This window comes from Moschus berezovskii, chromosome 14 (assembly GCF_049115385.1).
Source record: "Moschus berezovskii isolate FMDL1 chromosome 14, NW_MosBer_1.0, whole genome shotgun sequence".
NCBI classification, from domain to species: domain Eukaryota; kingdom Metazoa; phylum Chordata; class Mammalia; order Artiodactyla; family Moschidae; genus Moschus; species Moschus berezovskii.
In genome coordinates, this window is record NC_142473.1 from 35,821,038 (window position 1) to 35,833,314 (window position 12,277).

Genomic DNA, 12,277 nt, shown 5'->3' on the forward strand with positions numbered 1-12,277 from the left:
TCCTTCTCAGAGACTTGCAAGAAGTTTAATTCTCAGACCTGTGACTTAGAACCTGGGTTAATTAAGCTTCACACAGATGGAAGAGTCTGAGAAGGAGGAAAAAGACTATCCAATTGTTCCCCCATTCTGCCTCCTTACATGCTTCCTGCATTACTGGTTTGTTGTAACTGGGGAATAATTGCTTAACAGTGTTGTGTTAGTTTCTGCCATACAGCGAAGTCAATCAGCTATGTGTGTACACATGTCCCCTCCCTCTTGAACCTCCCTCTCCCCTGCCCTCCCCCGTCCCTACCTCTAGGTCATCACAGAGCACTGAGCTGAGTTCCCTGTGCTATACAGCAGTTTCCCATTAGCTATCTATGTTACCCATGGTATAGAGAGCAGTATGGAGGTTCCTCAAAAAACTAAAAATAGAACTACCATTATTTGGTTTTTAAAGTGTGCTGGCATCTATCTCAATCTCCCAACTCCTGATTGTCCTAAGATCTCTCTCCCTAATTGACACTGGAGAAACAGCTCCTAACAATAACTAAGAGTCCAGGGCTCCTATAAACCTCTGCGGTCCAGCCTCACATAGGGCCTCGATTTAACACAGCTCACCAATCTCTTCCTCTTTCTCATATCCCCTAGGACTTCCAAGCCATCACCCACTCCTCATAACCCTTTGCTCCTTCATGACTAATGTTCTCTCCTGTCTCACCAAGGGATCAGGAGTGACCAACCCCCCCTGAAGATCACCGCCTAAAAAATCCTTCCACAGCTGGAGCCACCCCTGGGGCTGCCTTGCATGTTCTGGTCACCCCTCCGCCTCATTCCCATCTTTCCTCAGCTCCTCTAGGATTATCCTTTTTCTCTCCTTTATTTTTTCTCCCTGTTCTCTCCCCCAAGCCCACAACTACTCTAACGTTTATCCCATAGTCGCAAATAACAGCCATGTTACTGTCGCTCTTGCCCTCCCTCTCTCCTCTTGCAAACCCAGGTGATCCAACTGCTTCCACCTCCGTGTTCCCACCTCCCATTCTGGCCTCACTCCAGGACAGCTGGCTTCTCCCCACCTCTGCCCTGAAAGGTCATGGCTAAGAGGCCTGGCCCCTCCCAATGAACAAAACCAAAAGATAACCCACTGGGCCTTATTGGACCTCAGGGTGGCCCTTGATGAAGTGGACATTTCCTTCTAGAACTCTTTCCTCCCTTGCCTTGCCTGCTCCAGACTCTCTTGGTTCCCCACCTCCTTCTCTCTTTAGCATTACTGGCTCTCTTCCCCCATCTACTCCTTAAACAATGATGCTCTTACCTCTCCCCAAGACCTCATTCAGGTGTTCCTTTCCCTGTGAAACCTTCCCCATGTCTCCTGCCTTCTCCCCCAAATTAGAAAGCTACTCATTCCTCCTCCCTTCCACCACCCCTGTAACCAGAGCATACAGCATTTACTCACTGTGTGCCAATTATTTTCATATCAGCCTGGTTACTAGACATTTTGCTACCCAAAAGTAAGGACTCAGTCTTTTGTGTCAGTATTCCCACTACAAAGCACAGTATTTGATACTTAGTTGACAGTGAATACATATAAATTGTTACATTCTGTCACATATAATAGATTAGGCAGGAGATGATGCTTTTGTTATCATTATTATTAGAAGCAGAGAGAAGTCAAGACTTGCATAGAGTCTCTGCTATTTATTGACAATCTTGAGTCTAGTCCTGACTCAGGCCATGTTCCATCAGGGGCATCTACTTCTCTGTAGCTGCTTCAGGTAGAGGGTCTGTGTAAGCTGGGTTATTTTCCCAAGAACTCGCCCATGGTCTGAATGTACCTTGAAAAATTCGGTGAGGAGTTCAAGCACTCCCAACCTCTAGAAAGAAGAGTAAAGGCTACATGAACTATTTGACTATGGCAAAGCAACTTCCCATTTCTGCTGATAGAATGGGAAGACTGGAAGAGAAAACATGAAAGAACAGAAAGTTCCTTCTCCCATCCTGGGGAGAAAGTGTCCTTTCCAGCACAGAGTAGAGAACACAGCAGAGCGTGTGCTCACTTTGAAGTAGGTAGGTAGGTTTAGATTCAACTTCTAGCTCAGCTATTTGTTAGTTGAATAAGTCTAGTAAGGTATATCGGAGAAGGCAATGGCACCCCACTCCAGTACTCTTGCCTGGAAAATCCCATGGTTGGAGGAGCCTGGTAGGCTGCAGTCCATGGGGTCGCGAAGAGTTGGACATGACTGAGCGACTTCACTTTCACTTTTCCTTTCATGCATTGGAGAAGGAAATGGCAACCCTTTCCAGTGTTCTTGCCTGGAGAATCCCAGGGATGCGGGAGCCTGGTGGGCTGCCGTCTATGGGGTCACACAGTCGGACACGACTGAAGCGACTTAGCAGCAGCAGCAGTAAGGTATATAAATTATTTGAGCCTCCATTTCCACATCTATGAAATGGGTATAACCATGATAGTCATGGGCTTCCCTAGTGGCTCAGATGGTAAAGAATTCACCTGCAGTGGAGGAAACCTGGGTTCAATTTCTGGGTTGGGGAAGATTCCGCTGGAGGAGGGCGTGGCAACCCACTCCAGTATTCTTGCCTGGAGAATCCCATGGACAGAGGAACCTGGGAGAGCTTGAACTCCTCACTGAATTTTTCAAGGTACATCCAGACCACGGGCAAGTTCTTGGGAAAATAACCCAGCTTACACAGACCCTCTACCTAAAGCAGCTACAGAGAAGTAGACTCCCCTAATAGAACAATTAAGGGAACAATCCACCGATGGCAAAAAGTCGGACATGACTGAGCGACTAAGCACAGCACATGGTTGTCATGGTACAGGTTCAAGATTCTTCATTCACAATTCTGAAACCTAAAAAGCCCAGTTCAGAAAGTTACAGGTTTTTTATGTTTGATGCCAGCGTATGTGGTGACAGACCTAGACTTGGACTTGTATGAGGCTGATATTTATGGTCTTTCTCTCACTGGGTGTCAGCATATATACCTTTTGCTACAGAAATTTTAATGTGTTTGAATGTAGGGTCTTCCCCAGAGCCCACTGGAAGAGATATATAATATATTTTATGTTCACTGTATTACCTTGTCCAAATCCAAAATATTCTAAAACACAGCTGGACCCAAGAGTTTCTTATCAGGAGAGCTGCAGGAGTAGATGGCTGTTGTACAGTTCTTGTAAGAATAGCAGCCTCTCCAGCCATAACCAGCTGATTAAAAGAAATGAGACTTTTTAGCCTGAGAACAGAATGTTCGTGAAGACACGGCTGCTTTTTCAACTACTTGAAAGACTGACATCTGGTAGAGGGATTACTTATTTAGTCAGCTTCAAGGTCCAAATTTAACTGGGATCAATGGATGACAATTTCAGGGGGAGGATTTAAGTCAGTAGAAGGAAGCAGCGTTTAAGGGAAATATGCAAAACTGGTAGGGGCGCTTTCCCACCGTGGTAAGATCATTGTCTTTGAAGGTGTTCAAAGTTGAAACAACCAGCTGGTAGGGCTGTTGCACACGATGGTATGGAGGATGTCTGAATATTAAATAGCGGGTGGAAGTGAGAGGATGAGTTGAAAGGCCCTCGATCATTTAAGATGATAAAATTCTGAAACTCTGCGCCCTGATCGCTTGCCCGACCTACCACACAGGGGACCCTATAGGGCTGTTCTTGAGAGATGGGGCTGTGACCTCCTCATGTCCTGCAGGTGTCCGTCTGCCAGGAGATGGTGAGCGAGCTGCGTAACATCATCCTATGTCAGGACACTGTCCACCCGCGCCGGCGGCGCTCTGGGCTGCCGCCGCCCCGGCCCCCCATCCCGGAGGAGCAGCGCCGGCCCCGGGGCACCGTGACGCTCAGCAACGGCAAGCTGTGTGGGGCCGGGGAGCCCGACCAGCTGGCGCAGAGACTGGCCCAGGAGGCCGCCCTGGTGGCCCGCGGCTGCACGCACATCCGCGTGTGCCCCGAGTGCCGCCGCTTCCAGGGCCTGCGGGCGCGGCCGTCCCCGGCGCGCAGCGAGGAGAGCCTGGAGTGGGAGAAGACCACCAACAGCAGCGAGCCCGAGTAGCCCCGCCGCCGCCGAAGGTGCTCGGCTCCCCGGCCCGCTGCGGGGGCGGGATGCGCCGGGCCGGCGCCTGCTGCCCGCCGGGCCCTCGGACTTGTACAGCGTCCACCCTTCTCTCCGGATTTTGGATCCAGTAACTTTACAAAAAGATCAAAGAGCCTGACGCCCCAAGCCGGAGAAGGCGCCCTGGTCCGGGGAGCTGGGGCCACCCCAGAGACGATGCGCCCGAGTGGCAAGGGACTCTCAGCCTCCCAGCCACAAGCCCCCACTCCCCCCAGTGGGCCTTCCCATCCCGCCAAAACTACAGAGTTCGGGTGGGGGACCCTGTCCAGACTGTCAGATGAATTGGTGGCATCGTCAGTGGAATTTCCCCCTAGGAAGGGGCCATTGTACCCTGGGTCTAGTTCTTACTGGAAAAAAAAATATTAAACTCAACAGGGAAGTTTTTCTTTTCTGGATTTGTATATTTTTGTTAATGCTCTTTTGTTGTCTCTTTTGCTGCCCTTCCCTCCTTTGTTGTCCCAATTCTCTTCCTTTGTTTTGCTTTCTTGGGGAGGCGGGTTAGGGATTGGAAGTCACCATAATCTCTGTTACCATTTCCCTAAATTTTAGGATATGGAGCAGCCAGTGCATCAAACTCCAGGTGCTGAATTCTCCTTTCTGTGTGGTGACCAGGGACACAGGGGCGTGGAGGAGAAGGCTCTTGGGACGAATTAGGCGGAGAGTCTCCAATAAACGTCCATTAAAGTAATTTTTAAAACGTCCCAAACCAATGAACTCCAAGTTGACTGAGAGAACTTGAAATGCCTGATAGGTTAATATGTCCCTTCTTTCTGTTTCTCTTTTTGACTTTCACTGTGATTGGGTTTGGTGTGGTCTTTGGTGAAAGTGATCTCTGAAGAGGAGAGGAGAGAGAGGAGCGCACAAGACACTGACTATCCCAGGGCTGGTTTAAGGAGCAGAGAGGGTGAATGCAAACTTCCTGGACAGTGGCCTTGGCTCGGTGTTCACGGGGTGGGGGGTGAGGAGAGGATGGGGCCAGCCTACTGGTCTGGTGCATCCTTTGTCACCTGCACCTCTTTTTAACAAAACTCAGTAGATGCCTATGAAGCCAGAGCTATCCTGGATTGAGTGACTTCTTGCTACTAGATGGGAGACCTGGGTACAAGCACTCATGTATGTATGTGTGTGTGTGTGTGTTTATTATATAGAAAGACCATAAATAATCAAGAATTTGCCAGGTTCCTGGGAGAGAGGTAGAGTCTTGTGGCCAGTGCACAGGCCCGGGAACTAGGAACTCTTGAGTTCTTACCGACACGTGGGCAGTAGCCCCCTTGTATGACTTCACGTGAAGCATCTCACTTCTCTTCCATTTGCACAGAGTTACTGATACTTTCCAGGCTGTCAGATGCCTGCGAAGTGCTTCTCTAATTGTGAGATGCTTGCAGGGTCCATGGCATCTTCTGGCTAGAGGGGCAGCCTTCCCAGCAGCCACTTTACCTTTGCTTGGCTTCTCCAATTGGGAGTTTCACACACAGAGTTTTCATTTTCTGATGGAAAACAAATTCTATGCAATTTCTGTTTGTCAGCTTAGAAAATCCAGAGGGAGAGAGAGCTAAATAGCTACGACGATTGCCTCCCCCACCGTCAACACCTTGAATCGAAATTGTCCTCATGTTGTTTCTGTTCTGAATGTACAAACATAAAGACACCTTTGGAAGACGATGAGCTTAATTCCATGTTTTTGCCTTCAACATTAGGTTGACATCTTCTTTGTGCCAGGACAGTTGGTCAGAGCAGCCGTCTTGGGGGTACCCTGAGGAGTCAAATAAAGGATACCGGTTTTGTCCTAGGCTGACCTCTTCTCTCACATGAATTTGAGTCCTTTTCCTTTTTCCTCTTAACTCATCAAATGTCAGCAAGCTCTGCAGACACTAGTCTTTTTTTTTTTTAAACCCTGCTTGCTTGAACCACCTGAAGAAGCAGATTTGGTGGGAAGGGCACCTGGAGCCCGACAGACTGCAGACCAAAATGGTGCCATGCTGCCCTCAACTCCATCCCTTGCTCCTGACAATGTGGTCCCTACTGTCAGATCACATGTGGAGCAGGAAGGTTTTGTTTGTTTGTTTGCTTTTTTTAAAAAAAGACAAAACTCATTTTTATGAGCAAGACGTCTTGATCAATAACAAACTTTTTTGAATGGATTAGTGAAGTAAATGTCCCCATGAATCATTTATAAAGTCTGTTTCTTTCATGGAATAAAGATAAGACTGACAGCGCAAGGCAGTTTCTATCAGCTGCAGAAACCATTGTCGCACCTCGCTCAAGCTGCTGAGTGAATTTGCAACCAGCTAGTTCTCTTCCTTGGTTCATCTCCACTTTTTATCTGTTGGTTGTTGGCTTTCTTTTCCATTCTGTATTTTCTATCTGCCTCTGTATACTGTATAAAGCTGTTTTTTCTTGTCTGTTTATCTTTCTTCGACTGGAATATTTACAATAAAACAGAAAGAAACCCTGAAATGTTAGTGATGGGTGAAAGCGGTCTGGGTTTCGAAAGAGTGGTTTGGTGTGTCTAAAATCCAGGTATTCTGAAAGCAAATAAAAATATAAACCCACATTTTGTCTTCCCCTCCTCCTGCCCTTCTCTCTTGCCCTCTCTCCAGTTCCCACCCACTTCGGCTCTTTGTTCAGACCCCAGAAAAATCTCGGTGGCTTCTTTCAGTTTGTAGTCCCGGAGACAGAGGCAATCCCCACCTCCCACCCCCAAACGGATACACATGTTAATGAAGTTCAGGATTCATAGGGCTTTGTCTTCCTAAATGCACTTTCACAGAATAGTCATCTATTGATACCTAGGGTAACTCTAGTCAGATATCACCCCAGATTCCACTGGGAGCTTGAAGATTACATCAATTAAAATATAATACTTTGCTTTATTTCTTTTAATTGCCTTGCAGGGCCCCAACGGTCACAAGATCTCTACCTCAGAACCCAGGTGGGGTGTAAGTTGAGTACATAGATGGCCAAAAATCTTTTGGCTTCCTCTAATCCAATGCTCATATGAGAATATTCATCCTGGGAACTTGCCAACCGGCCCTCTTATTGGTTAGGTGAGACCGAAATATCATGATAACCAATCCGCCTAGGGCTGCTCTGTGAAAGTTTATTAGTTTGGAATTCCAAGGAGTTTAATTTTCTTTCGGAATCCAAGGGGGACTTCCCATGGTGTAGAAGGCCAGAAAGGGCTGGGGCATTTCAGACTCGGCAGGTTGGTGGTTTGAGTGAAGCTTGAGAGAACCATTTGTAACCCTCCCTCCAGTGGTGTGTGCACAGCGGTAAAGCAGTCTGGACACGATAAGGGGGATTTGGTTCCCTGATGGGTAGGCGACTCTCTTTAGGTAATAACAAAGAGGCCTGTTGGGAAAATTCAGAGAAGGAATCCTTTCATAAAGATTTCACTTAAAGCTAGTGCTTCCTATGGGGGCTCTCAAAGAGAAAAATTAAGCCTTTAGTTGCTTTGAGTTGTTCGCTTGTCTTTCTGTGAAAGGTGGCTTCTCCCCGCAGCCCCAAAGGCAAATCCTCCAACAATAGCCAAACGGAGTGTCCTCAGGGGCTGACAACCTGGGGATCCTACCACATGCCTCAAAGATTGGTGATGACGTGCCTTTAGAGAACTCCTCTCATAGAAAAAATATTTGTTGTTGCTGTTTAGTCGCTGAGTCTTGTCCAACTCTTTTGCGACCCCATGGACTGTAGCCCACCAGGCTCCTCTGTCCATGAAATTCTCCAGGCAAGAACACTGGAGTGGGTAGCCATTTCCTTCTCCAAGTGATCTTCCCGACCCAGGGCTTGACCCAAGTCTCCTGCATTGAAAGGCAGATTCTTTACCGTCTGAGCCACCAGGGAAGCTAGAAATAATATAGACCCACTCTATCTATCTGTCTCTCACAACAGGTGTTGATTGCAGAGAAAAATGTCTCTAAGTTTTAAAACTGAGGAAGTCAACAACCCCACTGAAATTAAAGGGCAACCTGGAAAGAGCAATTCTGTCACTATCAACAGAATGTTATCCTTCAAATTCTATTAATTTCGTACTAATTTCCAAATTTGAATGAAAAGAACATTAATGTTACCATAAGAACTAGCACGAAGATCAAGAAAGAAAAACGTTTGTGAAGGGAGTAGAATGGAAAACAAACTCTCTGATCAGAAATGGCAGAAAAGTCGATGGCCTAAGGAGAGACATAAAGAGGTTGAGTGTAGGGACTTCCCTGGCAGTCCAGTGGTTAAGACTGCCTTCCAGTGCAGGGGGTGAGGGTTCGACCGCTGGTCAGGGAGTTAAGAGCCCATGTAATGTGCAGCCAAAAAGCATAAAAGAGAAGCAATATTGCAGCAAATTCAATAATGACTTTTTAAAAAAAGGAGTTGAGCATATAATCTGCTCTTATATTAAGTGAGACCATGCATGTAAATATTTTAGTGGTCAGGATTGAAGAAAAGGAGTCAGAGAACCAGTGCATTATAACTGAGCTGTATCTGGGGAATTGAACTTATTTACAAAGGTAAATTGTATAGAGTCTTACTGCAAATATGTAGAGTCTGTATTATAGAGGATGGAGGTCAGACACATAAGCGCAATGATCCTCCTGCCAGAAAATTAGCTAAAGAATCCTGCTCACCCTTCAGAATCCCTTGTACCCAATCCAGTGTTCTCTCTTGACTATGGCAGAAAAGTCAGAGGGGAACAGGGATTAAGAGGCCTCTCATCCTGTTGGGAATTTTTCTTAGATTTGTGAGTGACCTTGAGAGGGTGTTTCTTCAGTCTACAGCCCCACATTAGAGTCTGTGTCTGTCTTCTGTCCGAGAAGACAACAGTTACCTGCAAGAAACAGCAAAGATAAAGCACAGCATAGTCAAGTGGTGGAGTGTGCGATTTGGAATCAAAGCATGTAGACATTCCGAGAGACTGAAGATTCCAGGTAATTGAGATGGGCTTAGTGGAGGAAGCAGGACTGTTTGCAACTTGGGGTTGTTAACTAATTAATTAATTAATTTTAGACATCTAGGAAAACAAGAGTTCGCTTTTTCTGGGAATGAAATATGGTTAATTCATTTTGATGGATTCAGCACCGTTCTGATAAGAGATAGCTTGTTGAGGCAGTTGTTTTGTTTCACCCACAGCGTTCTTTTTCCCAGGATTCCAGCTCACCTATTACGCTTCTTCCTATTTGCTGCCAGTATTGTTTAGAAATTTTCACCACTAGCTCGTTCATGGGCTCCTTCATGTTGTATTAGTGGGATTAGTTATAGAGACAAACAGCCTCGACCTACAGAATACAGAAAGGCTAACTGTGAAACAAGCAATGAGATGATCTGAAGTGGATTATGAGCTCTTTTTAAAAAAGATTAAATACTTTTTAAATTGGGGGGAAGGAGGGTGAAATACAGAACTGAAAGTGTGGAACCAATGTGAAAAACTAATACAGAACCAAATGGCCAAATTTCTGATGTACAGGAACATTCAGAATGATGGTCCATTGAACCATCCAGGTAACCGAAGCCCATGGAGTCTGCATGGAAAATTATTCTACTTGGATTGTTCTGATTAGATTCTTAGTAGCTTCTCCATGAAAAATAACAGAATGTAGCTTCCAATTCTACATCATCTGTAATCCTATACTCCAAGTGGGCATAGAGAAACATGCTAAATCACCAAAACCAGGTGACATGTGACAGTCGCAAGCAGCATAACTCACACACGCTCGCACACGCGCACGCGCACACACAGGACAGCATTACTGGAGATGTTCATACCTACACACTCAAGTGTGGCGACAGTACTTAAAAAGTAGCTTAAAGAGAATCCAATGGAAAATACTTCTGCACAGAAAGACTTAAATTTATTTCTCTGTGCTTCTTTTGCCCCATTTCTTCAAGCTAAGCTGGTGTGTGTGTGTGTGTGTGAGTTTAGCACAGACTGGGAGATTCCCATCAGGGCTCTTATGTCTATTTTGAAAGAGCGAAGACAGTTTCCACAACCACTTCAGGGTTTGTCAGTGCTTCTAGATAATATTCCTGGGTTTAATCTTCTGGCTTTTAGTGGCTTAGTTCTCCCTGAGCGGTCTTGGATGTAATTTATTTCTAAACCAACATATATGTAGATACATGAAGTAAAAGGTGCTTTTTCCCCATTCCCAGTTGAGGGATAAGATACCTGAGCTAACTTCTTAAAACCTCTTCGCCCTCCACTCCCATCAGATGCAAAACAGAACTCCTCCAGCATGAATAACTGACCAGGCAAAGCGTTCTGGTGATAATGTAATGAAACTCAGTTCGTGAGAACAAGAGCAGCGCACGTTGACATTCCTCTGCTTGACACTTGTCAATCACTTTGTCCACTGTAGGCAGGAAACAATTTTCAGAAAGGTCACACAATGAAATTGTTAAAATGTAAGTGGTTAAGTTGACTGGTGAGCTATAGAAATCTGAAGCAACGTTTTCATTTAGTTATTTTCTGTCACAAATAAAACAACAAATTTGCTGAGGCTGCCATTATTTCTAGAGGATGTAAGTTCCTTGTTGATTCAGCCCCTGATGATCTTTCAACCTTCTCCTGACACTTTTCTCACCTTCTCTCCTTCCCACCCTGCAGTCAAACCACGCTGCTTTCTACTCTATGTATGTCCTCTCCATGCCATGCTTTTCTTCTCTGCCTTTACTTTGGCAGTTCCCAGCTCCGGCCTTCTCTTTCAACTCTCCACTGTCAAAGTCTCCCTGTATGTATGAGTCACCAGTGACTCAGATGGTAAAGAATCTGCCTGCAAAGCAGGAGATCCGGGTTTGATCCCTGTATCCGGAAGATCCCCTGGAGAAAGGAATAGCAACCCACTTCAGTATTCTAGCCTAGAAAATGGAAAGGAATATGCACTGCAGGCATATTCTTTATTGTCTGAGCCACCAGGGAAGCCCAATCACTTCCTACATTGAATCATATATGCTTACTCCCATCTCCCAGAGTAAGTAAGGCCCTTAATGTACAGAGAAAATGCCTTTTCCATCTTTAATTCGTTCACAGTGCATAGGATTCTTTGCACATATTTGGTTCCCATGAATGAATGAGGCAAATTCAGCTGAGAGCAAATGTACATAAAAACGCTGCAAGTTTGAAACCAAGTAGCAGAAATACGCTAGTGCATTCCTGATTTAAAGCAACTGTGCACAGAACAACTTAAAATTTTACACCAGGCAAAAGTATTACTTCGTTTATTTAACTGGATGTGAACCTGATGCGGACAGCAGGTTGATAATGTTCGTTAGCTGGTGGAGAGTTGGTTCCAATTGAGAGGTACAAGGGGATGTTTTCTTCCAGTTGTTTACATGCCTTCTAAACAGGTGATAAGAATTCAGCCTCTTGACTCCCACACCAGCTTTGGAAAAAAATCAATCATCCTTCTCCCTTCTCTCATTATTTTCAAAAAGTGATTTCTGCTCCAAAATAAAATTATCAAAACGTGGGTCATGGGCTCTCCATTTCAGTATAAGCCCATCAAGGTAGTACTTGCTCAGGAGAAATGCAGTCATCTTTACCAAAATAATCAAAACCAAATTCAGTTTCCTCCTAACTACCAGGAAAGCTGAAATAAATTCCTCTTGGTGATTTGCTTTTTAAATGTGAAAACATCATAATGGTTTAAAAGTTAACAAAGTAGAGCTCTAGCATGTGGATTACCATTCTGGGAAGTCTGGCCAGTTTTGATGAGCTGAGAAAAATGCTATTATTTTCCTAAAATTGTTCTAGATCAAAGAAGTTAGTGTTTAGATCAAAGAAGTAGAAAGGGAGCAGAAAGAAAGAACCAGCTTTTCTCCAGTATCTGCTACATACCAAATACACTACAAACATTTGTTTATTTAATCCTCGTGACAGCTCTTCTGAATTAAATATTACTATTTTCAGGAGAGAAAAATGTAGGGCTTTTGAAATTAAATAACATACCCAAAATTCCACAGCTGGTAAAACACAAAGCTCTTAGTGAAAGGCAAATATTCAAATCCAGTTGTCTGTGTACTTTACCAGTGTATCTCCCATTACACCCTATCACCTGATCCCATCTGGGGGGTTTTCCTCCAGGAAGAATAGAACTTACAGACAGGGTTCTGCATATGCTTGCTTTTTATTAGCTAGGATTCTTGCTTTTTTGTTGTTGAAGCAGACATATCACTCTAAATCT

The 12,277-nt window shown here is 45.0% G+C and overlaps 1 protein-coding gene across 5 annotated transcripts in view; it reads left to right on the forward strand.

Moving 5' to 3' along the window:
- Positions 1–4,186, forward strand: part of GRIK4 (glutamate ionotropic receptor kainate type subunit 4) — a 392,975-nt gene extending 388,789 nt beyond the window's left edge. For all 5 annotated transcript variants that reach the window (XM_088843015.1, XM_088843018.1, XM_088843016.1 and 2 more), the window contains one exon: positions 3,693–4,186. In XM_088843015.1, coding sequence (XP_088699141.1) covers positions 3,693–4,052 — 360 coding nt within the window. In that variant the 3' untranslated portion in view covers positions 4,053–4,186. The remainder of the gene's footprint in view (positions 1–3,692) is intronic.
- The last annotated feature ends 8,091 nt before the right edge of the window (positions 4,187–12,277 follow it).